Source organism: Oncorhynchus mykiss, chromosome 16 (genome assembly GCF_013265735.2).
Source record: "Oncorhynchus mykiss isolate Arlee chromosome 16, USDA_OmykA_1.1, whole genome shotgun sequence".
Taxonomy (NCBI): domain Eukaryota; kingdom Metazoa; phylum Chordata; class Actinopteri; order Salmoniformes; family Salmonidae; genus Oncorhynchus; species Oncorhynchus mykiss.
The window spans coordinates 40,573,321-40,599,627 of NC_048580.1; the positions used below are offsets into that span (position 1 = coordinate 40,573,321).

Sequence of the window (26,307 nt, forward strand, 5' to 3'; positions counted from 1 at the left end):
TAGCTACTGTATGTCGAACACTGTGGCAATTTTACAGAGAATACGGATGAGTTTACTCTTGAGGAGGCACATTTCAAATCTGTCACTTGCCATTGTCCATATATGACATATGTACATACCTGTATGTGTCACAGGAGGTTGGTGGCATCTCAATTGGGGAGGACAGGCTCGCGGTAACGGCTGGAGCGGAGTTGGTGGAATGCTGTCAAATACATCGAACACACGGCTTGATGCCGTTCCATTTCCTCCGCTCCAGACATTATTATGAGCTGCCCTCCCCTCAGCAGCCTCCACCGGTATGTATGTAGGTCTATGTACCCTAGTCTGAACACTGGTGCTTAGCAACGCCTCTCCACTCACCATCTCTGTGTGTGTGATGGGTAGTACAGTGGTGAGGTGGTCCTCTGATCCCAGGGGGCTGGCCAGCCCCAGCCCTCCCAGGCCCAGGCCCAGGCCATGACTGTGGCGTGGGGGTGGAATAGGCGGAGGGGGCTTGCTTCCCCCATCCAACTTCCTGTCCTGCCGCTCCCCCTTGGCGCTGGTGGTGATGTTGACGGCCCCGGCGCTCAGCTTGCGGACGGGATTGGTCAGCCACCTCTTCAGGGTGCTGACGGAACGCCGCGAGCCCGGGGAGTTGGGGGCGGAGCTAATGGACGCCGTCAGGGTCGGGGGCAGGGACGCCACGGAGGTGGAGATGCTACCCTCGCTGCCCGCCGCTGAGTATGAGTCTGGAGAGAGACAGAAAGGAGGGAAAGAGAGAGAGACATTTAAAGAAGGACAGTGGGAGGAAGAATTGAATAGATACTTAATTGTCAATTTTTTTTAAACGGAAACTGAATGATTTTCCACCACAATATCCAACCTCATACTCAAACAACCACACACAAGTCTAGGTCCAAGAGGCTTCTGAACAGCTTCTACCCCCAAGCCATAAGACTCCTGAACAGCTAATCAAATGGCTACCCAGACTATTTGCATTGTCCCCCCCTCTTTTACACTGCTGCTACTCTCTGTTTATTATCTATGCATCGTCACTTTAACTCTACTTACATGTACATATTACCTCAATTACCTTGACTAACCTACACCCCCGCACATTGACTCTGTACCGGTACCCCCTGTATATAGCCTCTCTACTGCTGTTCTTAAATGTATTTTTATTTTTTATTTTTTACTTATCTATCTTTTTTTTAAAACTTAACTGCATTGTTGGTTAGGGGCTTGTAAGTAAGCATTTCACTGTAAGTCTACACCTGTTGTATATCGGGCCATGTGAAAAATCTTATTTGATTTGATTTTGACACGGTTGGAAGCAGCACAGGATCAGCTGGAGAGAAGTGGCATCAGAGCAGTTGGAGGGAGAGAGAAAGACAGAGATGGAGGGGGGCAAAGGTTACATAACCGGTCAAGAGAAGTCAGGGCTCGTGAATGAATGATATGCTCTCTAAGTCAACCACTGGGATTTCTCAGGTCTCCATATTGATGGATGGGAGTTTAACTAAGGCAAAGGGCAGCAGCAGACACACATATGCAGGGACAGATGTTGAACCACCGCTAACCACAACAAAATCAATAGAAGACAGAGACGGGAGTCAAAGTTTGGAGGGATAAATCCAGCTAGCTAAGTACTGGATAACCATAGAGCTAGATAACCATAGAGCTATATAACCATAGAGCTAGATAACCATAGAGCTGGATAACCATAGAGCTGGTTAACCATAGAGCTGGATAACCATAGAGCTGGATAACCATGGAGCTAGATAACCATAGAGCTGGATAACCATAGAGCTGGATAACCATAGAGCTGGATAACCATAGAGCTGGATAACCATAGAGCTGGATAACCATAGAGCTGGATAACCATAGAGCTAGATAACCATAGAGCTGGATAACCATAGAGCTGGATAACCATGGAGCTGGATAACCATAGAGCTGGATAACCATGGAGCTAGATAACCATAGAGCTAGATAACCATGGAGCTGGATGACCATAGAGCTAGATAACCATAGAGCTGGATAACCATAGAGCTAGATAACCATAGATATGGATAACCATAGAACTGGATAACCCCAGAGCTGGATAACCATAGAGCTGGATGACCATAGAGCTGGATAACCATAGAGCTGGATAACCATAGAGCTAGATAACCATAGAGCTAGATAACCATAGAGCTAGATAACCATAGATATGGATAACCATAGAGCTAGATAACCATAGATCTGGATAATCATAGAGCTAGATTACCATAGAGCTGGATAACCATAGAGCTGGATAACCATAGAGCTAGATAACCATAGAACTGGAAAACCATAGAGCTGGATAACCATAGAGCTGGATAACCATAGAGCTAGATAACCACAGAGCTGGATGACCATAGAGCTGGATAACCATAGAGCTAGATAACCATAGAGCTAGATAACCCCAGAGCTGGATAACCATAGAGCTAGATAACCATAGAGCTAGATAACCCCAGAGCTGGATAACCCAAGAGCTGGATAACCATAGAGCTAGATAACCATAGAGCTAGATAACCATAGAACTGGATAACCCCAGAGCTGGATAACCATAGAGCTGGATGACCATAGAGCTGGATAACCATAGAGCTGGTTGACCATAGAGCTGGATAACCATAGAGCTAGATAACCATAGAGCTAGATAACCATAGAGCTAGATAACCATAGAGCTAGATAACCATAGAGCTGGATGACCATAGAGTTGGATAACCATAGAGCTAGATAACCATAGAGCTGGATAACCATAGAACTGGATAACCCCAGAGCTGGATAACCATAGAGCTGGATGACCATAGAGCTGGATAACCATAGAGCTGGATAACCATAGAGCTGGATAACCATAGAGCTGGATAACCATGGAGCTGGATGACCATATAGCTAGATAACCATAGAGCTAGATAACCATAGAGCTGGATAACCATAGAGCTGGATAACCATAGAGCTGGATGACCATAGAGCTGGATGACCATAGAGCTGGATGACCATAGAGCTAGATAACGATAGAGCTGGATGACCATAGAGCTAGATAACCATAGAGCTGGATGACCATAGAGCTAGATAACCATAGAGCTGGATAACCATAGAGCTGGATGACCATAGAGCTAGATAACCACAGATCTGGATAACCATAGAGCTGGATGACCAGCATCCCCTCTCTCAACAGTAACCTTCCCCTCTCTCCGCTCCCTCAACAGTAACCTTCCCCTCTCTCCCCCTCCCTCAACAGTAACCTTCCCCTCTCTCCCCCTCCCTCAATAGTAACCTTCCCCTCTCTCCCCCTCCCTCAACAGTAACCATGCCCTCTCTCCCCCTCCCTCAACAGTAACCTTCCCTTCCCTCCCCCTCCCTCAACAGTAACCATCCCCTCTCTCCCCCTCCCTCAACAGTAACCATCCCCTCTCTCCCCCTCCCTCAACAGTAACCTTCCCCTCTCCCCCTCCCTCAACAGTAACCATCCCCTCTCTCCCCCTCCCTCAACAGTAACCGTCCCCTCTCTCCCCCTCCCTCAACAGTAACCTTCCCCTCTCTCCCCCTCCCTCAACAGTAACCGTCCCCTCTCTCCCCCTCCTTCAACAGTAACCGTCCCCTCTCTCCCCCTTCTTCAACAGTAACCCCCCCTCAATACATTTTTTTTTTAAACACCCATGTCCATCCTAGACAGGATTTTCTGTTCTTCAGTGATGTGGGACATGGGAAGCGCGAGGTGGGGGGGGGGGGATTCTCTTTAATCCTATGGACCGGAAGATCTTTGTCTGGTTATAGCTTTGCTTTTTGTCTTATCCCCTTCCCCTTTTCCTATCCTTCTCCATTCCTCAGGCCTCAGCCTGGGATAGTCTTTCCTGTGAGATGTGTGGCTGCCATCTTTTGGTTACATCATCGATTTTTGATCTCTTATCTCCTTCCCCCGTCCCGCCATCCCCAAGTCTTCCTTTCCGGTAAGATGTGTTGATGTGTGGCTGTGGTCTTTCATCTATGGTGAGGCCCTAAATGACCCTCTCTTCCCATCCATCTCCCTGACCCCTGACCTCTAACCACTGACCCTCTACTGTCACGTTGACTACAGACGGGGAATGACAATGGCCCTGGAAATGTGTGAACTGGTTGTTATGTGAAGGTGGAAGTGGTTTGACCTCTTTTGCCTGATTCTTCATGACAGAGAGAGAGAGAGATTATCTCACTATCGTAGTCTGGTTTGCATACATTAGTCTTGTGTAAAGCTTTTTCAGTGTGACTCAATTTGTAAGTGTTTCTACATCAAAGCTAGTTGCCTCTGTAAATCCACAGTCCTTCTCAGTGTGTGTGAAATTAGTATAATTCTTCACTCTTCGTTCAGGCTAAATTAAATATCTCGGTCCACACACAAAGAACCCAGTATGCCAGCTTCAGTACAATGAGCCATGTGACATGTTCCCTTCAATTCTCTTTTCTCCGTTGTAAAAAGTATCTTCTGAGATCAAAATAAAAGAAGAACATTGTTTATAAATCATATTCTCCTTGTAAATTTTTCCTGTTAGATAACCATAGACAAATTATGTCAATTTTACAATTATCTTCCTCCTCCTCCTCCCGACAGGGCTATTGCCTTGCTAATAGTTACAATGATCCATTAAAAACAAGAGAGACTTCAGCACATTCAATGCTTCCCTGCAGTGTGGCCATCTATCTACTGACTGTCACTTCTCTTCGATCTAACATTGTTTCTTGTCTTCCTCACAGTTTGACTGAGGAGAACAGATTTGGTCCTCTGTCTTTGTTCAACATATCGGGGCCCTAGAATAGATGCTTTACAGATGGCAAGTATGTGAGCTTTTTCATTACACACACACGCACACACGCACACACCCATGAAAGAGTGGGGGAGGTGAATGGAGGACAGAAAGAAGGGAAGAGAGGAAGAGAGAAACAGAGGGGGTACAAAGAAGGGCGAGTTTTAGTCCGGAGGGAGTGGAGCATACATGATGATACACCAAACACACACACACACACACGGACACGGGGGGACACACACGCACACACACACACACACACACACACACACACACACACACACACACACACACACACACACACACACTCTCTCTCTCTCTCTCTTTTACACACATATAAACACACACACACACATAAACACACACACATACACACACACACACACACACTCTCTCTCTCTTTTACACACACACACATAAACACACACATAAACACACACACACACACACACACACACACGCACACACACACACACACACACACAGGCAAGGGTTCTCAATTGGTTTAGCTCACCTCCTTGGGTGGAAAGGAAATGTGGAAACCAAATTTGGACTCTCCTCCACTCGTGCATCATCAGACAAATGACGTCTAGACAGGTGGAATCCCAACATAAATGTGTAAAGTGATAAGAAGAAACGTAGCCGCGGGGCATTCAGTAGGAAGAGACGTCATCAAACTGCCCACTCAAGAAACAATTTCAAACTGTAACCAGTGCCTGGAACCTGTTTCAGGTTGTCAGTCAACCTATCCAGGTATTTGCTTCAACACCTGCATTGCTTGCTGTTTGGGGTTTTAGGCTGGGTTTCTGTACAGCACTTTGAGATATCAGCGGATGTACGAAGGGCTATATAATTAAATTTGATTTGATTTGATTTATTTACAAACAGCACAGGAATTAAATTATCAACACGTACAGTATTGATCACGTCTTTACTAATGCTTCAGAAATGTGCTTTAAAGCAGTATCCAAATCCATAGCATGTAGTAATCACAATATAATAACCATATCTAGAAAAAACTAATTTCCAAATTCTGGGCCTAATATAGTGTTTAAGAGGTCATACAATAAGTTTTGTAGTGATTCATATGTTGATGATGTAAAGATTATTTGCTGGCTTATGGTGTGTAATAAGGAGCAACCAGACGCTGCACTTGACACATTTATGCAATTGCTTATTCCAGTTACTAATAAGCACGCACCCATTAAGAAAATGACTGTAAAAATGAGTAAATCTCCATGGATTGATGAGGAATTGAAAAATTGTACGGTTGAGAGGGATGAGGCAAAAGGAATGGCAAATAAGTCTGGCAGCCCAACTGATTGGCAAACGTACTGCAAATAAAAAAGTCATGTGACTAAACTGAATAAAAATAAACTATACTATGAAACAAAGATAAATGATATAAAGAATGAGAGTAAAAAGCTTTGGAGCACCTTTCACTACATTTTGGGGGGAAAAGCCAACTCGGCTCCATCATTCATTGAATCAGATGGCTCATATGCCAACTACTATAATGACTTTTATCATTGGCAAGATAAGCAAACTTAGGGATGACATACCAGGAACAAACGCTGACACTACTCATCCAAGTATATCGGACCAAATTATGAAAGACAAGCATTGAAGTTTTGAATTCCGTAAAGACAGTGTGGAAGAAGTTATTGTTGTCCATCAACAATGACAAGCCACCGGGGTCTGACAGTCTGGATGGAAAATTACTGAGGACAATAGCGGACGATGTTGCCACTCCTATTTGCCACATCTTCAATTTAAGCCTAGTAGAAAGTGTGTGCCCTCAGGCCTGGAGTGAAGTTGAAGTCATTCCACTACCCAATAATAGTAAAACACCCTTTACTGGCTCAAAAAGCCAACCAATCAGCCTGTTATCAACCCTTAGTAAACTTCTGGGAAAAATGGTGTTTGACCAGATACAAAGCTATTTCACAGTAAACAAACTGACAACAGACTTTCAGCACGCTTATAGGGAAGGACCCTCAACAAGCACAGCACTTACACAAAAGACTGATGATTGGCTGAGAGAAATTAATGATACAATTATTGTGGGGGCTTGTTAGACTTCAGTGCAGCTTTTGACATTATCGATCATAGTCTGCTGCTGGAAAAACGTATGTGCTATGGCTTTAAACCCACTGCTATCATGTGGATGAAGAGTTACCTGTCTAACAGGACACAGAGGGTGTTCTTTAATGGAAGCCTCTCCAACATACAGTAATCCAGGTAGAATCAGGAATTCCCCAGGGTAGCTGTTTAGGCCCCTTGCTTTTTTCAATCTTTACTAACAACATGCCACTGGCATTGTGTAAGGCCAGTGTGTCTATGTACAGTATGTGGATGACTCAACACTATACATATCAGCTACTACAGTGACTGAAATGACTGCAACATTTAACTAAGAGCTGCAGTTAGTTTTGGGAATGAATAGCAAGGAATAAACTAGTCCTAAATATTTCCAAAACTAAAAGCATTGTATTGGGACAAATAATTCACTACGTCTCGTAATGAATAATGTGGAAATTGAGCAAGTTGAGGTGACTAAACTGCTTGGAGTAACCCTGGATTGTAAACTGTCATGATCAAAACATATTGATACAACAGAAGCTAAGATGGGGAAAAGTCTGTCCATAATAAAGCGTTACTCTACCTTATTAACAGCACTATCAACAAGGCAGGTCCTACAGGCCCTAGTTTTGTCGCACCTGGACTACTGTTCAGTTGTGTGGTCAGGTGCCACAAAGAGGGACTTAGGAAAATTGCAGTTGACTCTGAACAGGGCAGCACGGCTGGCCCTTAAAAGAACACGGAGAGCTAACATTAATGACATGCATGTCAATCTCTCATGGCTCAAAGTGGAAGAGAGATTAACTTCATCATTACTGTTTTTTGTATGAGGTGTTGACAAGCTGAATGTACCGAGCTGTCTGTTTAAAATACTGGCACACAGGTCGGACACTCACGCATACCCCACACGACATGCCACTAGAGGTCTCCTCACAGTTCCCAAGTCCAGAACAGACTATGGAAGGCGCACAGTACTACATAGAGCCATGGCTACATGGAACTCTATTCCACATCAGGTAACTGATGCAAGCAGTAGAATCAGATTATACTTTTTTTAAATACACCTTATGGAACAAAAGGGATTGTGAAGAGACACGCACAAAGGTACAGACATGCGTACGCACACATTGTGATTGTTGTCTGCTGGTACTGAACATTTTGTGTTGTGGACATGTGGTGGTGTAGGGATGTTATAGGATGTACAGTTTTATCTTTAGCTCATTCAGTACAAACATAGTTCACTGTTATATCTGTTGTTTTATACGTCATGTTGGTGCTTTGCTTTGTTTGGACCCCAGGAAGAGTAGCCAATGAATAAATACTAACACAAATGGCTGGAGCATTTCCAACATGGAACTGATGCCACCAGGAATCTCACACCCGTACACAAACACACACAGGTCAGCCTTCCCATTGACCCTCACCGGCGTCATAGATGGAGGTCCCAATCTCTATTGGTTTCTGCATTGTGCCTCTCAGTCTCGTATGTGGGAGATATAGCTATAGAGCCATTCCATAATTGGTTCTCTCTTCTCTCCGTGTGTGTGTGTGAACAACAACATCGATGGGAAGACGTACGTGAAAAACGCACGCACGCACGCACACTACAATACAAAGGAGCTCTGGATAGTGAGGGAAACTGATGGCATTGTGTTTCTATACACACTTTGGAGATGGAGAGACATGTCCCCTGCTGCGATTCCTCTCACTGCATCCATCTCCCTCACTGCAGGCCACACACTTAGATAACCCACTCAGACACACACACTCAGACACACACAGTCACACACACACACTCAAGTGTGTGTTAGAGGTCTATCTCACACACACACACACACACACACACACACACACACACACACACACACACACACACACACACACACACACACATACTGCAGGCCCTCTCTTCATCATCTCTAATGGTGTTTTCTAGGAACAGATTACACTGAAAGCCGGGTCGTTTAGTTAATGCAGGTTCACCATTGTTTACACATGAAAGCTGACATCAGACACACACACACACACACACACACACACACACACAGATCAGACAGACTGGGGTGATTAGTTAATGTTGCTGAGCTTACAACCAGACGCCCACACATTGTTCCTACTGTCTGAGTCTAGCTGATGAGACAAACTGTCTGCTTTCTGATGAGACAAATTGTCTGCTTTCTGATGAGACAAACTGTCTGCTTTCTGATGAGACAAACTGTCTGCTTCTGATGAGACAAACTGTCTGCTTTCTGATGAGACAAACTGTCTGCTTTCTGATGAGACAAACTGTCTGCTTCTGATGAGACAAACTGTCTGCTTTCTGATGAGACAAACTTTCTGCTTCTGATGAGACAAACTGTCTGCTTTCTGATGAGACAAACTGTCTGCTTCTGATGAGACAAACTGTCTGCTTTCTGATGAGACAAACTGTCTGCTTCTGATAAGACAAACTGTCTGCTTTCTGATGAGACAAACTGTCTGCTTTCTGATGAGACAAACTGTCTGCTTTCTGATGAGACAAACGGTCTGCTTTCTGATGAGACAACCTGTCTGCTTTCTGATGAGACAAACTGTCTGTCTGTCTCTGTGCTCCTCCTTTCTAATGGGTCTGTGTGTCTGCTGGAATGAGAGTCTAGCCCAATGCTAAATGGACATCACATGTGGGTTATACTTCTGACAGAAAGACAGCCCTAATGGACAACATTTACCTTCTGATCATCCATGCATTGTAGCCAACTGTGCTGTTTTGAATGAGAATGAGCTACTCTTCAAAGGTTATGGCAAGGTGCAAACGATGATAATCCGAATCAATGGGACGTTTTCCAAACCAGTTATTATGCAACTGAAGCCCATTCTGAAACAGCTGCTCTGACACCATTATACTGGGCACTGGGACTGGCATACAGCAAATGGTTTTCCTTGGACTGCAAGTAAGGACAAAATTCTTTGGAAACTTCTGAAAAGCAGACTTTCATACCATACTGCTTCTGTATGGCCAGGAGGTGCATATGTGAGTGTGTGATTGACAAAGAATGAAAGAGAGAAAGAGAGAGAAAGTGTGTGTGTGTGTGTGTGTGTGTGTGTGTGTGTGTGTGTGTGTGTGTGTGTGTGTCCCCGTGTGGGTGTGTGTGTGCATAGAGGCAGAAAGTGAATGTGAATGTTAGCTGTACAGTAAGTATGAGTCCTGTCCTGAAGAGAAGTTTGGTCCTATTCCCCTTTATTGATTAGTTAGTAGGTGAGTGGTGCTGAGCCAACAGAACAGATCAGGCTAAAAGCCTTGGCTCTAATGGTGCCCACTTGTTCACAGCACTGACTTTCAGGGCTCTCTGCAGCCTCACGGGACCTCAGGCTCTTTAGGCTTCACAGACACTCACACACATTCTCACGGCATGCTCGCTAGTAGTGCGCGGGTCAGCTGTTTGTTCACCGCAATTGCTAATAAACCATCCACCTGACTATATGCGCAGCATGCACTGTAGGCTTCAGTCAGGGACAGTGGAACTATTTTTTGACAGGTGGTGCAGGATTTATTTTTGCTGATTTATACTAAACTACACTGAACACCCATAAGCAACACGCAACAATTTCAACGATTTTACAGAGTTACAGTTTATATAAGGAAATCTGCCAATTGAAATAAGTTAATTAGGCCCTAATCTATGTATTTCACATGACTGGGTAAGGGCACAGCCATATGTGGGCCTGGGAAGGCATAGGCCTACCCACTTGGGAGCAAGGCCCAGCCAATCAGAATTAGTTTTTACTCACAAAAGGGCTTTATTACTGACAGAAATACTCTTCAGTTTCATCAGCTGTCTGGGTGGCTAGTCTCAGACGATCCCGCAGGTGAAGAAGCCGGATGTGGAGGTCCTGGGCTGGTGTGGTTCCACATGGTCTGCGGTTGTGAGGCCAGTTGAGCATACTGCCAAATTCTTTAAAACAATGTTGTAGGCAGCATATGGTAGAGAATTGAACATTAAATATTCTGGCAACAGCTCTGGTGGACATTCCTGCAGTCAGCATGCCAATTGCACGCTCCCTAAAAACTTAAATAAGCTTTTTGTGCATATAGAACATTTCTGTAATCTTTTATTTCAGCTCATGTATCATGGGACCGGAGTCGGTTGTAGCCCTTCTGCCGCCCTAGGCAAGAGCAAAAAACGCTGCCCCACAAAATTAGAATTGAGCCAGTAAGAAAAATCACGTTGAAAAGGCATATTTTCTGGATGTTGAAAAAAAAAAATGTTTTTCCAGACTTAGAAATCAGGTTTGTTTTTGGTTCTGAATGAAAAGTTGAAAAGACAAAATGTATGGACATCTCTGTTTTCCAGACTTAGAAAGCAGGTTAATTGTAGATACAGACGTCTATGACTGGTTAAGATTTGGACGGGACCAAAACATCGTTGTCCGTGGACCTTGAAATCAAGGCCAGTCTGGACTGCGCCCCCCCCCCCCCCCCCCCCCCCCAAAAAAAAGACCAAAAGATGTCTGTGCTTTCTACAGTGTTGCCTGGAATTGACGTTTATGTATAACCATCTATGTGGTAAGCCTACCGTTTGTAAAACACCAAGAAAAAAGATGACCGGACAGGACAAAATAAAGGCCAGAAGACCTCGGCTCATGCTTACTGGTGTGTAGTCTATCATGTCGGCCACAATGGGATGTTATGAATGCCCATCCACGTGGAAGGCCTACCAGGCTGCTGCCTTTATTACTCCTGATTCCTGTGACTAATCAATTTGTCAATTTAAGCTCTGAGTATCAGCTTCCCAACTCTATCAGGAGTTATCGTGAGCCTATTTGCAATGTGTTTACACAGCGGGGAATGCAGAAGTACTTGATTTTTCTCTATGATCAGCTTGTCAATAATGTAGTGAGAAAAACTTGAAACCACTGATCAAGATAATGGGGTGAAACTCCTGGGCAACAGTTGTGATTGGCCATTCCATATTGTCCATTTCACTTTGACCTGTCCTGTTTTTAGGAGATGTTTGTTTGTTAAAGCATGACAGCCATTTAGGTTAGGCTAATTGATTGGAGAAACCTGCATGGTGTTGAAAGTGTCTGTCTCGTTACATTATAGGCTACAGAAAAGGCCACATACTCTTTCTACCATATCCTGCATCTGCTACATGATTTATGTTTGATCCTTTTCTGACGGAACGTTGGTGCTGCGCCACAGCGATGCGTCTCTCCAACAGCACCCTGGAGAGGCGCGCTGGGAATGGACAAGCAAAATATTTTGCGCCCTTGCATTTGACAAAGGGGACACTGCTTATCACGAGGCGGCTTCAGCGCTCACCTAAAAAGCCCATATGCCACTGGATGAGAGAAATTGACTTTGTTTTTGGACAGAAAATGCCGCCCTTGTCAATCTATTAAATATTTTATTTCCTCTCATCAATCTACACACAATGTTGAAAAAAATGTCAGGTTTGTTTTTGAATTAAAAGTTGAAAAGACTTTGCAAAAACAGGTTTTTAGAAATGTCAAATTTATACAAATAAAGTAACTGAAATATCACATTTACATAAGTACTCAGACCCTTTACTCAGTACTTTGTTGAAGCACCTTTGGCAGCGATTACAGCCTTGAGTCGTCTTGGGCATGACGCTACAAGCTTGGCACACCAGTCTTTGGGGAGTATCTCCCATTCTTCTCTGCGGATCCTCTCAAGCTTTGTCAGGTTGGAAGGGGAGCGTCGCTGCACGGCTATTTTCAGGTCCAGAGATGTTCAATCGGGTGCAAGTCCAGGCTCTGGCTTGAGACTTGTCCCAAAGCAACTCCTGCATTGTCTTGGCTGTGTGCTTAAGGTCGTTGTCCTGTTGGAAACGGAACCTTCGCCCCAGTCTGAGGTCCTGAGCGCTCTGGAACAGGTTTTCATCAAGGATCTCTCTGTACTGTGCTCTGTTCATCTTTCCCTCGATCCTGACTAGTCTCCCAGTCCCTGCCGCTGAAAAACACCCCCACAGCATGATGCTACCACCACCATGCTTCACCGTAGGGATGGTATGGGCCAGGTGATGAGCGGTGCCTGGTTTCCTCCAGGCGTGACACTTGGTATTCAGGCCAAAGAGTTCAATCTTGGTTTCATCAGACCAGACAATCTTGTTTCTCATGATCTGAGAGTCCTTTTGGTGCTTTTTGGCAAACTCCAAGCAGGCTGTCATGTGCCTTTTACTGAGGAGTGGCTTCCTTCTGGCCACTCTACCACAAAGGCCTGATTGGTTGAGTGCTGCAGAGATGGTTGTCTGAATACTTTCCGAATGCACTGGATGTTTCTGCTTATCATTTCCGGCATTTTGGTAGTCTATTTCTTAGTCAACTATATAATTAGATACATGAAGCTTATCTTCTGTTATTATGTTGTCCAAGAAAACTAAATAAGCCCTTGCTCACCAGAATGTCTTGATTGAATGAACGTTTCAATTTGGTTGACATCTGTAAAGTTTTCTCTGTCATCTCTGCTTCTTCTGCGGAGCAAAGACATTTAGGGAACGGAGAGAAAATGCAACAAATAAAAAAAATACGAGAACAATTTTCTGTGCAAAATTTCCAAATTACATCAGTTTGATCGATCGTAAGGAAATAGAAATCTGTGAAAACAACCCAACATGTTTCTGATAAGATTTCAGTTCGACTTGGCATGCATATTTTATGAGGTTGAAATACTATCAGCTTTTGTGGTGCTGATAAAGACAGCACCTCTACAGACGGTCCCTAACTGTGCATTCACATTCTCTCAAGATGCTGAAATAAATAAATCACAATTTCTCCACTCCTGTTCCCGGGTCAAAATTTAGCCTGCGTTTGGTGTACCATTTTACTGCAAGAAATGCTTAATTCTGCAGGAGTTAATATTAAGGCTACGTGAGAGGTTATAGACCAACAGTCAGTGTCCAGATTTCAGTGTCCCTTTAACCCATCTGTTCAGTACAGTTCCCTTGACGTTGATTATTTTTGTGCTCCTTTTCTTAAAAGGAGCTGGCAGTTGGCTGTTCTCCCTCTTCCACTACTCCCTCCTACCCTTCTCACTCCTCCTACCTCTTCCTCCTCCTTTCTCCACTCTGCCCCACCTATTTGAAGTCCCTGTCTTGTGACTGTCAAATTTGTTTATCGCCTCACAATCATCACACATAACACTGCTATCATCCTCTTTAACCACTTCAACAAATCGTTCCCAAACATTTCTGGAACCCCCCTTGTCATTATTTTAAACTCCATTTCACAGCTTTCCTCTTAAATTACGACATCGTCCTTTTTGCCTGTGTGGATCGATGTTAACTTTTTCTGCCCGTTCCCAAAAAGCATTCTGTAATTGGCATGTATGCTATTTGGCGCGCAAACAGTTAGGCCCTAAACTGGGTTTATGCGCTAATGCCAGATAGCCTAAAATAATGAATGAAAAACTTCAATGACGCCAATAGATGTGAAATGCACAAGGACGATCCATTTATGGATTTTTTTAAGGGTTTGCCCTCTCCCTATGGCTATTTCATATAGAGGGTAACCTAATGATCACAGCATGTTCGTGTTAGAGTAACTCCTCTGTCGGATCTGAAATCCCGCGACTGTGGCCTTGGACTGGTTCATGTAAATGTCCCAATTTCGATTATGAAAATGAATCGTATTGTAATTCTGGCTTCTCAAACTAAACTTGGACATTTCGATAATTACTGAGACTTGGTTAAAAAAAAAAAGAAGGTATGTTCCAGACTCTGACGTGTCTCTGAATAGATAGAATGTTTATAGATCGGACAGAGCTGGCAGAGATGGGTGGGTTGTGTCGCCATATTCACGAAGAACAACTTGAACGTTGCTGTGTGTATGAACGTTGCTTGTCTAGTTGAATGTCTAGTCTTGAATGTGGGCCTTGGTAATAATGCCCAACTAACGTTAATGGGAGTTTGTCACCTTCCTCTCTGCTTCCTTTATGTGCTTTTAGCAAATCGTCTGACCTGCTGTCTAACTATGCTAAATCTAAATTATTATTAGCGGAGATCTTAATCTGGATTGGTTGATGCCGGATAGGCATCTGATTGGCTGGAAGATATTTGTACAGAGCTAAATCTAACTCGGCTAAATAACACCCTGACAAATCGACTCTCTTAGGTATTATTCTAACAAATGCCTTCATAAGTTTACAGCCAATGGGATATTTGCTAATGAGTTCAGTGACCGTTGTCCCGTTGCCTGCATAAGAGATGTTAAGTGACCTAAATCTTGTTCACACATTGTTACAAAAAAAACATTATAGTCATTTTAATAAGCTGTTTTTTTTATGTCTGAGCTGGGGTTGAGCGACTGGCGGGTTGTGTAAACTATCACTGACTCGGATCAGGCCCTTAATTGCGTTATTTCCCTGTTTAACGTTAGATAAACATGCGATAAAAGGCCGATCTAATGCTTGTTCATGTATGAACTGACAGAGAAATTACAGGAAAGAAATGTCTCTGACTGATTCTATGTTTGATTGGCAGACATTTGAGAAAATAGATGTCAATCTCTGGTTAAAAAAGCTAAATCCACATATTTATTGAATTGTGTATCGGAGAGTGGTGGTAATCCAGCTCATTTCTGGAAAGTGGTCAAATCTTTGAAACAAAACTAGTTGCCCCAGCGGCTTTTATCAGCCCCTGGTCCCATACTAGACAAAATGGACATTTGTAAGAACCATTTTGCTTCAGCTGGCCAGCTGCCTGTTTGAAAGGATAGTCTCTGAAAGTAATCTCATTCCATTAGAGGGAATCCTTTATTCAGAACAGATTGTAGACAATGATGCTCTAACAGACTCACATACTTGACTTTCATTTCAACCATTTGATGTCTGCGATGCAGTTAAGTGCCTTGCTAAAGATCGATGTAAAACAAAAATCCACGGGGCCTGATCCACTTGACCCCTTCTTACTACAGCTCTCTATCCCCACCCGTTGTTGAACCTTTAACCTGTATTTTAAACCTGACAATTGCTACTGGTGTTATCTCTAAGATTTGGAAAGCGGCACAAGTCCTCCCCGTACATAAAGGCGGAGATCCTTCTTTTTTACTTACATAATTACGCCCAATCTCCAAGTGATCTTGCCTAGCCAAGGTCCTAGAACCCCTGACCAACTCCCAGTTAAGACCTTTTTGAACTTCTCACTTGATTGTGAATATACACCGGTTTGGTTTTAGATCTGGAAATAGCACTGTTTCAGCCGCTATGCTTGTTTTAGATGCCGTGTTAAATTTGCCTAAACATTGTGCCGCCTCGTTTATAGTCCTTTCCAAGGCATTCAACACCGTTGAGTATTCCCTACCCATTCTGTCTGAAATGGGCCTGCATAAGGAGTCTTGCAAATGGTCTACGAGCTATCTGACAGACAGTGCACAACGTGTGCTTTCTGATGGTGTAAAGTCTAGTTTCCTCAATATTAGGAAAGGTGTACCATAGGGGTCCGTATTAGGACCTGTTCTCTTGGCTGTTTCTGTAAATAATATTGGTCTATGTATTAAATCCTGTATTGTTCATCTGTATGCAGACAATACGGTTATGTACGCCATTGCACCGACTGTTGACCAAGCTATGTTAGAGCTGCAATCTGGTTTTGTTGCAGTACAGAAAGCCCTTGTTGATTTTAAACTTGCACTTAATGCGGGCAAAAACGAAATATATATAGTTGTCTCAATTTCTCAGATGACCTACATATACACTCATTGGATGGCTCTCTCATCGAGCAGGTTCCCGCCTAATACAATTATCTGGGCATTTGGATTAATAGAAGATCTAACCTTTAAAAAACATACAGATGAGCTACTTAAAAAGCTAAGTGGGATTCTTTTTTTAAAATAGAAATACTGTATATCTTGCCTCTCCATGAACATCAGGAAGTAGATTATGCAGTCAACTTTCCTGCCAGTTCTTGACTATGGTGACACCATTTAACTTGAGGTCCCGCTTGTCTCCACAAAGTTAGGTAAATCTGCCTTTAGTTTTAACACACCAGTTATGGAATACTTTACAAAACAAAATACACCTGGAGTCCCTGGAGCCGATAAGGCAGTGTAAAAGAAGTGTGCAGTTGTTTCAATTGACTATTATAACTTGTTAACCCGATGTCATGTATTTATAGCTGTCTTTGTAGTTTTTATATAGTTTTTGTGTTGATGGAATTTTTGTTGTCAATTAGACACTGGTCTCAGTTGAGCTCCCCTGAATAAATAAAAGTAAATAAATATCTCTCTCTCTCTTTCTCTCTCTCTCTAACCCTCTCTCTCTGCTCTCTTTCTCTCCCTCTTTTTTCCTCTCAGCTTCTCCTCTACCTCTCCAGCGTTGCCCCCTAGATTGCAGATTACATTTCACACACTCAGAGGAAAAGAGGAAATGGACACTTTTCCCATCAGGCAGAGGGGTGGGGCTGGGGCCGTTCTCAGACCGACAGACGTACTGACAGATGAATGGACAGACAGAGAGGCATAGGGAGACATCCTGAAAGCACTGGCCTGAGTCACAAAGGAGTAACCTCTGATGGACAAAACCTCAAGGAGATTATTTCCTTGTCGTCAGACAACCCTGGGGCCTCTGGGACACATGGAGCTGACTATCTCAGAGATTTCATTTTTTTGTGACATTTTTTGGGGAGTAAAAATGTTTGACCATTAAAAATCCTATTTCCCCTAACCCCTAAACCTAACCCTAATGCCAAAAACCATCAACCTAACCCTGACCCTGACCTTAACCCTAAATCCCTAAATGTAACCGTTAAGCTTAAAACAGCATTTGAACAAATTCAGGACATGAAAACAACTTTTCAAAAAAACGTTCTCGTTTTCCTACCTTGTCAGGGGTTTCCTCAATATTAGGAAAGGTGTACTCGGGTGACTTGTCAGGGGTTTCCTCAATATTAGGAAAGGTGTACTCGGGTGACTTGTCAGGACTTGGGGTCCTGATAAGGTAGGAAAACAAGTACACACGTACACACACACACACACATACACACACACACACACACACACACACACACACACCCATACACACTCAGGCCCTGATTGCAGTCAGTTTATTTTGGTGTCTGCCCTCCTGTTTATGCCCTTGGCCCAGAGTCTTTGATTATTTTTGTGCTCCTTTTCTTAATGAGGGATGGCAGTTGGCTGTTCTCCCTCTCTCACTACTCCCTCCTACCCTTCTCACTCCTCCTACCTCCTCCTCCTCCCTTCTCACTCTGCCCCACCTCTCTCTTCCTCTCTCCTTTACACCGTCCTCCGCATTGCACCCTCGCCAACAGCGCCACTGCCCTCAGCCTCCCTCCTCGGCCCCTCTCCCTCGCTCCTATCCTCCATCTCCCCCAGTCTCCATTTTCCCTCTCCCTCCATCCTCTCCCCTTGGCTAGATAACCCCTCGTTACTGCAGCGTGGTCAAGCTGGCTGGACGTGCCCTGAGAGACCTCTGAACCACCTCTACAGCCCACACCAGCTCTGCCCTGTTCAGCCAGGCCTAAAGACGCTGAGACCAGCACTATAACCCCAACACACACATACTGTTCTCACCCCACTGCGCCTGGCACACCCACAGGCTGAGAGAGGGAGGAAACACATAGACCAAGCCTGTTGCGCTATCGCCCTGTTTCACTCCATTTTAGAGTGATTTTCATCTGTTTTCAAACCAATTGAACATGACCCAGGAAGTCCCTGTGATTTACTGAGTCCTGTTTTGGCCTGTGCTTCAGTGGTTTGGAAACAGCGGTGGCTAACCACCTACAGAGTTCTCTATTTATAGTTAGTGGCTTTCCTGATGCTCTCTCTTTCTCTCTCGTACATATACACACAAACACACACTAACACACACACACGCCAGAGGTATCCCTGCATCCCCTCATTCTGTTAGTAGTGCGCTTGGAGGATCCGAGGCCAAACGTGTTCCTGAATGTGTCTAAATGGACAGGAGGAGAGAGGGAGGAGAGAGAGATGGATGAGGAAGAGGAGAGTGAGGCAATGATTAATTCGAGCAGTAAATAAAGGAGGTTAGAGTAGGGCCGGGGGAAACGGGGGAGGAGGGAGGGAAAGGGTAAGGGGTGAAGGGGAGGTCAGCAATACCAGGCAGGGTGAAATTGAAACATTGTGTGGTTGACTAGGAGGGGAGGAGGAGAGGGAAGATGAGGAGGGGGAAAAAAATGAGGAGGTAAGTGGGAGAGGAGGGTGGAGGGAGTGAGGGAAGAGGAGGAGGAGGTCATGTAGGAGGAAGATGTGGTAGAGGGGGAGGAGAAGATTAGGGGAGAGGAAAAGAGGGGAATGAGAAATAGGAGGAGGAGGAGGGGAAGAGAAGAGAGGATGGAAAAGAGGAGGACGAGGAGGAGGGGGAAGACCCAGAGGGCTCTCTCTGTGTGCAGCCAGCCGGCCAGCCGAGCCAGCCAGCCAGCCAAGGAGGTGAACAGTGATTTCCTGTCCCCAGCCGACTCAGTCAGATAGGCCTCTCATTGACTGGGTTGGCCCTCTTCTCCTCCTCTCCTCTCCCCTCTCCTCTCCTCTTCTCCTGACCCTGGCGTGCTTGGATCTCTCTCAGAATCACACTGTAAAACGTCTCTGCCAGTCAGAGAGAGAGCTAAAGGACATACACAACAACAAAATCACACGGCTCAGCGTTATTTCTGAACGGTTAAGTGGTAAGGTTTGGGATAGGGTTCAAACTTAATTTTTTTTTAAACAAGTGTCTATGTCTGGGATCGAACACGCAACCCTCGGAGCTGGAGCTCGGGGCTTACACCCATCCGCCACCCCCATCCAAATCTTCCTAGCAAAACCCAAGCCTAGCAAAACCCAAGCCTAGCAAAACCCAAGCCTACATGATGGTAGTAGGGCCCCTCGTGGCTGGTTTTAAAGGCATCTCCTGACGCACTGGGTACCTGGACGGACGTTTGATTTCAAAGTGGTTCTTGAGTGACCTGGCCGTACACATAACCTTTACAGGCTGGAATGGAAACACGCAAATATCCAAAAGTAGTGCACTGCGAGGAATAGCATGCCATTTGAAATGCACCCATCGCCCGTCATCATCGTAGACTCTCTCCCATCATCATACGTAGCCTATCATGACTCGCATAATGAAGAGAGCGCTCATGCTATCTACAGTACTGTCATCAGACAGACGTAGCTTGTCATCACTCATGTATTGAAAAGAGAGTACCAAGGCCTATTGCTAATCAGAGAGAACATCGAAGGGAGGTTAGTCAAACCGAGAGGGTCACAGAGAGGGTCTAATTATATGATGCATGATTCATCCCATTGACAGCATGTGCATCTAAGAGTCCCGGCACGCACGCACACGCACGCACGCACACACACACACACACACACACACACACACACACACTCATCGCATCATCTTGAACCATAATTCACCCAAACCCAACCACTTGTCTTGACAAGGTGCTCTCATCTCAGACTGGAACAGGTTGTGTGTGATGTAGACTTCAACTGGCGTTGATCACGATTTTCAAACACAGATTTTGCTAAATGGATACAGCAAGAGTGGGTCTGTGAGTCGGAGGAATGTATCTTGTCATCATTTCTCTTTGGGCACTACTGCTGTGGATGTCTGGAAATGTGATAATAAACTGTAGCCACTGTAAAGCACGGTAGCTAGTCTAGTCTTTAGTTTGTGTAGAAACCACATAATTTCATTTTTATGAAGAGATCTGTCTGAGCTGCTGGGTTGGCTATTAAAGACTGGCTGCTGGCTGCTGGCCTATGAGCTGCTGGGTTGACTATTAAAGACTGGCTGCTGGCCTACGAGCTGCTGGGTTGACTATTAAAGACTGGCTGCTGGCCTATGAGCTGCTGGGTTGGCTATTAAAGACTGGCTGCTGGCCTATGAGCTGCTGGGTTGACTATTAAAGACTGGCTGCTGGCCTTTGAGCTGCTGGGTTGACTATTAAAGACTGGCTGCTGACCTATGAGCTGCTGGGTTGACTATTAAAGACTGGCTGCTGGCCTATGAGCTGCTGGGTTGACTATTAAAGACTGGCTGCTGGCCTATGAGCTGCTGGGTTGGCACCATCAACCTTCATTTCCGCTGCCACGCCACTGCAGATATTACCACACAGACGTTTCCCACACACACTGAGACATTAGCAACTGACCTATTGGAGTCAACAGCAGGAGCTGAAAACACTATTCAGTGTTCACTGTCTTTTCATGACCACCTTAATTTGGTCCCGTTTTTGTGTTACGGTAGACAGGCTGCATACAAGCTGATGTTCATCATCGTAGCCATGCTATCGACATCCCCAACTCAACCTTCTTTTTCTCTATGCTGTGCCCCCGGAGTAAGCATTATTGATCCGTATCGAATGTACAAATCAGTCAACGGCTCAGACAGTAGATAAATCAACGCTACGGACTTGCTTCTGTGTTAATGGGAGACCTGCAGGGTGCAATCACTCATTGTGTGAGTATTGTAAAGATGAGAGCATATACACATGCTGTATCATTGCTCTACTCCAGGCTCTCAGTCCTGTGGGTGGTGGTGGTGATGGGGCCCAGACACCTAGATGGTAGTGGAGCAACAAGATCTCACAGTTTGACTTCAGTTTTCAACAGGGGGGATATATCGTATGTCACATTTTCTACTGGGGGGATAAACGTCAAGTTGAGGCATTCATTTTGAATGGAGCTCCTGATGAGAGATGACCGGAGCTCCTGATGGAGAGATGACCGGAGCTCCTGATGAGAGATGACCGGAGCTCCTGATGAGAGATGACCGGAGCTCCTGATGAGAGATGACCGGAGCTCCTGATGGAGAGATGACCGGAGCTCCTGATGAGAGATGACCGGAGCTCCTGATGAGAGATGACCGGAGCTCCTGATGGAGAGATGACCGGAGCTCCTGATGAGAGATGACCGGAGATCCTGATGAGAGATGACCGATGCTCCTGATGAGAGATGACCGGAGCTCCTGATGAGAGATGACCGGAGTTCCTGATGAGAGATGACCGGAGCTCCTGATGAGAGATGACCGGAGCTCCTGATGAGAGATGACCGGAGCTCCTGATGAGAGATGACCGGAGCTTCTGATGAGAGATGACCGGAGCTCCTGATGAGAGATGACCGGAGCTCCTGATGAGAGATGACAGGAGCTCCTGATGAGAGATGACAGGAGCTCCTGATGAGAGATGACTGGAGCTCCTGTGAGAGATGACTGGAGCTCCTGATGAGAGATGACTGGAGCTCCTGATGAGAGATGACTGGAGCTCCTGATGAGAGATGACTGGAGCTCCTGATGAGATGATGCGGTTTAGGGCTAAACAGGACTGTCATTAAGCATGATGTGTCTGAGAATACAGGGCCAGACCTGGCTCAGGGCTCAGGGCCAGACCTGGTAGGTAGACGCCTGGGCCCTGATGCCTGCTTTGAGGCCCTGACCCTCGGCTGTGAGAAGATGAATACTCCCCTCCTGTCATCTACCTGTATGGCAGAAGGACCAGAAGCTTGGAGCCCTGTTATTGTCTCAAAGGTTAGGCCATGGGTAATATATAAGCACACCATTCTCCCCACTTCATCCTCAGTCATTGGTACAGGCAGCAGCCTTTTGCACAAGGCCACATGACCTTCTCTAGACGATTTAGTTCCGTTGAAACTGATGAGGTTCATATTCTATTTGAAGTCTATGGTGATCCAGTTTTTTTTAAAGGTGGACAATAGTGTAGAATGAGCCAAAAGACAGAGGCCTTGGTGGTACAGTGTGTTTGGTATTGGCTCCGTACAGGGGGTGATATACGATGAAAGCGCGTACGGTTTGTAAGTCTCTCTTGTTACTGTGAATGATTGTCTCCGAGCGCATATTCTCATTCCTACCCATGGCTGTCGCACCCACACGCACGCACCCACACACAAACGCACACACACACACACTCATTCCTACTGACGCCCGTTGCCGTAGCAACTAAAGCCAGGCGCACTAAGGTACATGCACACACAATATAAGCTGTCATAAAGACATAAAGACACTTCAAAGACACATAAAGACACTTCAACTATGACAGACAAAATGAGAAAAAAATACAGAAAATCACATTGTAGGATTTAAATTAATTTATTTGCAAATTATGGTGGAAAATAAGTATTTGGTCAAGAACAAAAGTTTATCTCAATACTTTGTTATATACCCTTTGTTGGCAATGACAGAGGTCAAACGTTTTCTATAAGTCTTCACAAGGTTTTCACACACTGTTGCTGGTATTTTGGCCCATGCATCCATGCAGATCTCCTCTAGAGCAGTGATGTTTTGGGGCTGTTGCTGAGCAACACGGACTTTCAACTCCCTCCAAAGGTTTTCTATGGGGTTGAGATCTGGAGACTGGCTAGGCCACTCCAGGACCTTGAAATGCTTCTTACGAAGCCACTCCTTCGTTGTCCGGGCAGTGTGTTTGGGATCATTGTCATGCTGAAAGACCCAGCTACGTTTCATCTTCAATGCCCTTGCTGATGGAAGGAGGTTTTCACTTAAAATCTCACGATACATGGCCCCATTCATTCTTTCCTTTACACGGATCAGTCGTCCTGGTCCCTTTGCAGAAAAACAGCCCCAAAGCATGATGTTTCCACCCCCATGCTTCACAGTAGGTATGGTGTTCTTTGGATGCAACTCAGCATTCTTTGTCCTCCAAACACGACGAGTTGAGTTTTTACCAAAAAGTTATATTTTGGTTTCATCTGACGATATGACATTCTCCCAATCTTCTTCTGGATCATCCAAATGCTCTCTAGCAAACTTCAGACGGGCCTGGACGTGTACTGGCTTAAGCAGGGGGACACGTCTAGCACTGCAGGATTTGAGTCCCTGGCGGCGTAGTGTGTTACTGATGGTAAGCTTTGTTACTTTGGTCCCAGCTCTCTGCAGGTCATTCACATAGTCCCCCTGTGTGGTTCTGGGATTTTTGCTCACTGTTCTTGTGATCATTTTTACCCCACGGGGTGATATCTTGCGTGGAGCCCCCAATCAAGGGAGATTATCAGTGGTCTTGTATGTCTTCCATTTCCTAATAATTGCTCCCACAGTTGATTTCTTCAAACCAAGCTGCTTACCTATTGCAGATTCAGTCTTCCCAGCCTGGTGCAGGTCTACAATTTTGTTTCTGGTGTCCTTTGACAGCACTTTGGTCTTGGCCATAGTGGAGTTTGGAGTGTGACTGTTTGAGGTTGTGGACAGGTGTCTTTTATACTGATAACAGGTTCAAACAGGTGCCATTAATACAGGTAACGAGTGGAGGACAGAGGAGCCTCTTAAAGAAGAAGTTACAGGTCTGTGAGAGCCAGAAATCTTGCTTGTTTGTAGGTGACCAAATACTTATTTTCCACAATAATTTGCAAATAAATTCATTAAAAATCCTACAATGTGATTTTCTGGATTTTGTTTTCTAATTTTGACTGTCATAGTTGAAGTGTACCAATGATGAAAATGACAGGCCTCTCTCATCTTTTTAAGTGGGAGAACTTGCACAATTGGTGGCTGACTAAATACTTTTTTGCCCCACTGTATATATAGAGAGAGACAGAGAGAGAGAGAGACGTGCACCACTAACAGTCATTCAGTACTCATGCATCTACTGTATACACCAGATATCCCATAAGCCACAGAACAAACACTTCTAAGACTCCTTACATTCTGTGACAAAGGCTTGACATAGTGTTCCTTCCATAGTCTCAGCGTACCTGCCAGCATATGTCTCTATCTCTCTTCGGTCAGATTCTCAGTTCAAGGTAAGGCCTTGAACTTGCCGTATTTTACAGATACCCTTACAGCCGTTACCATACACGATGAAATGAGTTCTGAATAGAGAGATCTATTCAAACAGTCAGAGCCGATCATAGCTACACGTGAGCAAAACTAAAACACTGAGGATGGTTTATTAATCCGCAGTGTCACTGTTCTCAGAGTCTCGGTTCTTATTGTCTCGGCCGACGAGGAAGTGCTGTCGTATGCAGACCGTTGGTTTACCAAGCCAGCTGTGACCTTTTCTCTGACGTTTTTCTAACCAACTACTGTGCCCGAACTGCAAAAGCAAGGTCTGACTGTCTTACTATTCCAGACACAGCCAAGGCCGAAGTCTCATGGTCAATCAATCAGGGACAGGCAGCAGCTTTATCTTAGGGACAGTAAAGTCCATTTACCATAGACTAAGTAACACACACACACACACACACACACACACACACACACACACACACACACACACACACACACATACTCACGGAGCTGTTAGGTCGTTTCTGTGCTATCTGTGTTTGCTCTCTGTTCTTATGGAACGTTCCTCTGCCAGTTCGCCAGCACGTGATTCTCCAGGGGAAACTGTCTGGAACATCACCCAGACTCCGTGAGTGTTACTTTGCACTCAACCCAATGGTGTTTCCCCAATTCACTTAGACAGGGAAAGTATCCCATGATTTAAACTGGAAGAAACACAGTGTAAACGCCGCACACACAGCCACGTAGTCAGGCTTGTGGCAAATAATCACAGGACCAAATTCCAGGCGTCATGAGCTTCAGCTCAACGTGGACGCAGACCAATATTCAGATGCAGTGCTCTTAGAGAGGAACAACGGTGGGGTGTTGTGACGAGGTGAAGAGGTAAGCACGGCGTGTGCCAGCTGCCCAGCCGGGTATGTGCTAATCGCATCATTGCACAAGCTACAGGCAGGGTAAGGCTAAGTCCTGGGGGAGGGCGACAGACGGGCTCAAATTGAAGGTGCATGGAATGTCCAGAATGCATTTTCCCTCCTTCCTATATAACTCTGTCTCGGTCTCTCTTTCTTTCTCTCGTCGACCTTACTCTCTCTCTCTATGTCTCTCTCTCTTTTTTTCTCTCTCTCTCTCTCTCTCGTGGAGATTCTTTCTCGACGAGGTGCGGAATGCCCTCCTGTGTCTCGTCACTCGTTTCCCTCGATCTTCTGTTCCGCATGCTTACAAACACAGCCGGCAGGAAGAGAGGGAGAGAAGGAGAGGTGAAAGGGAGAGAAGGAGAGAAGGAGAGAGCAAGAGGTAAGATTTAGTAGAGCGAAAGAGAAGGAAGGGGGTGAACTGTGAAGAAAAGAGAAAATAGTGAGGAGGGGAAAGAAGTTATTAGTGCTAGGTTCACTGACTGTATGAGAGAGAGAGAGAGAGAGAGAGAGAGAGAGAATGACTCCAAGAATGATCTTGATGCGCCACTTGATGTTCACATTCCTCTCAGGCAAATCATAAGACTTTCTGCCTGAATCTCAGACTGGGCTATTTATCCAACTCGCTGGGGGAGCCGGGAGAGTGTGCACGTGTGCGTGCGCACGTGAGCGAGGGAACAGAGTTGGAGAGGAAACACATGAGGGAGATTTGTTGGCGAGGGAGTTAGGGAGGAAAGGGGATGGGGTGCCGGCAGTTTAAAAATATATTTCACTACTAAACACAACCCAGTCTGAAGTAGCTCTGGCATACGTT

General features: G+C 45.1%; 1 protein-coding gene across 4 annotated transcripts in view; it reads right to left on the reverse strand.

Moving 5' to 3' along the window:
• Positions 1-26,307, reverse strand: part of arhgef25a (Rho guanine nucleotide exchange factor (GEF) 25a) — a 128,441-nt gene that overhangs the window by 45,394 nt on the left and 56,740 nt on the right. For all 4 annotated transcript variants that reach the window (XM_036946876.1, XM_036946875.1, XM_036946874.1 and 1 more), the window contains one exon: positions 361-728. In XM_036946876.1, coding sequence (XP_036802771.1) covers positions 361-728 — 368 coding nt within the window. The remainder of the gene's footprint in view (positions 1-360; positions 729-26,307) is intronic.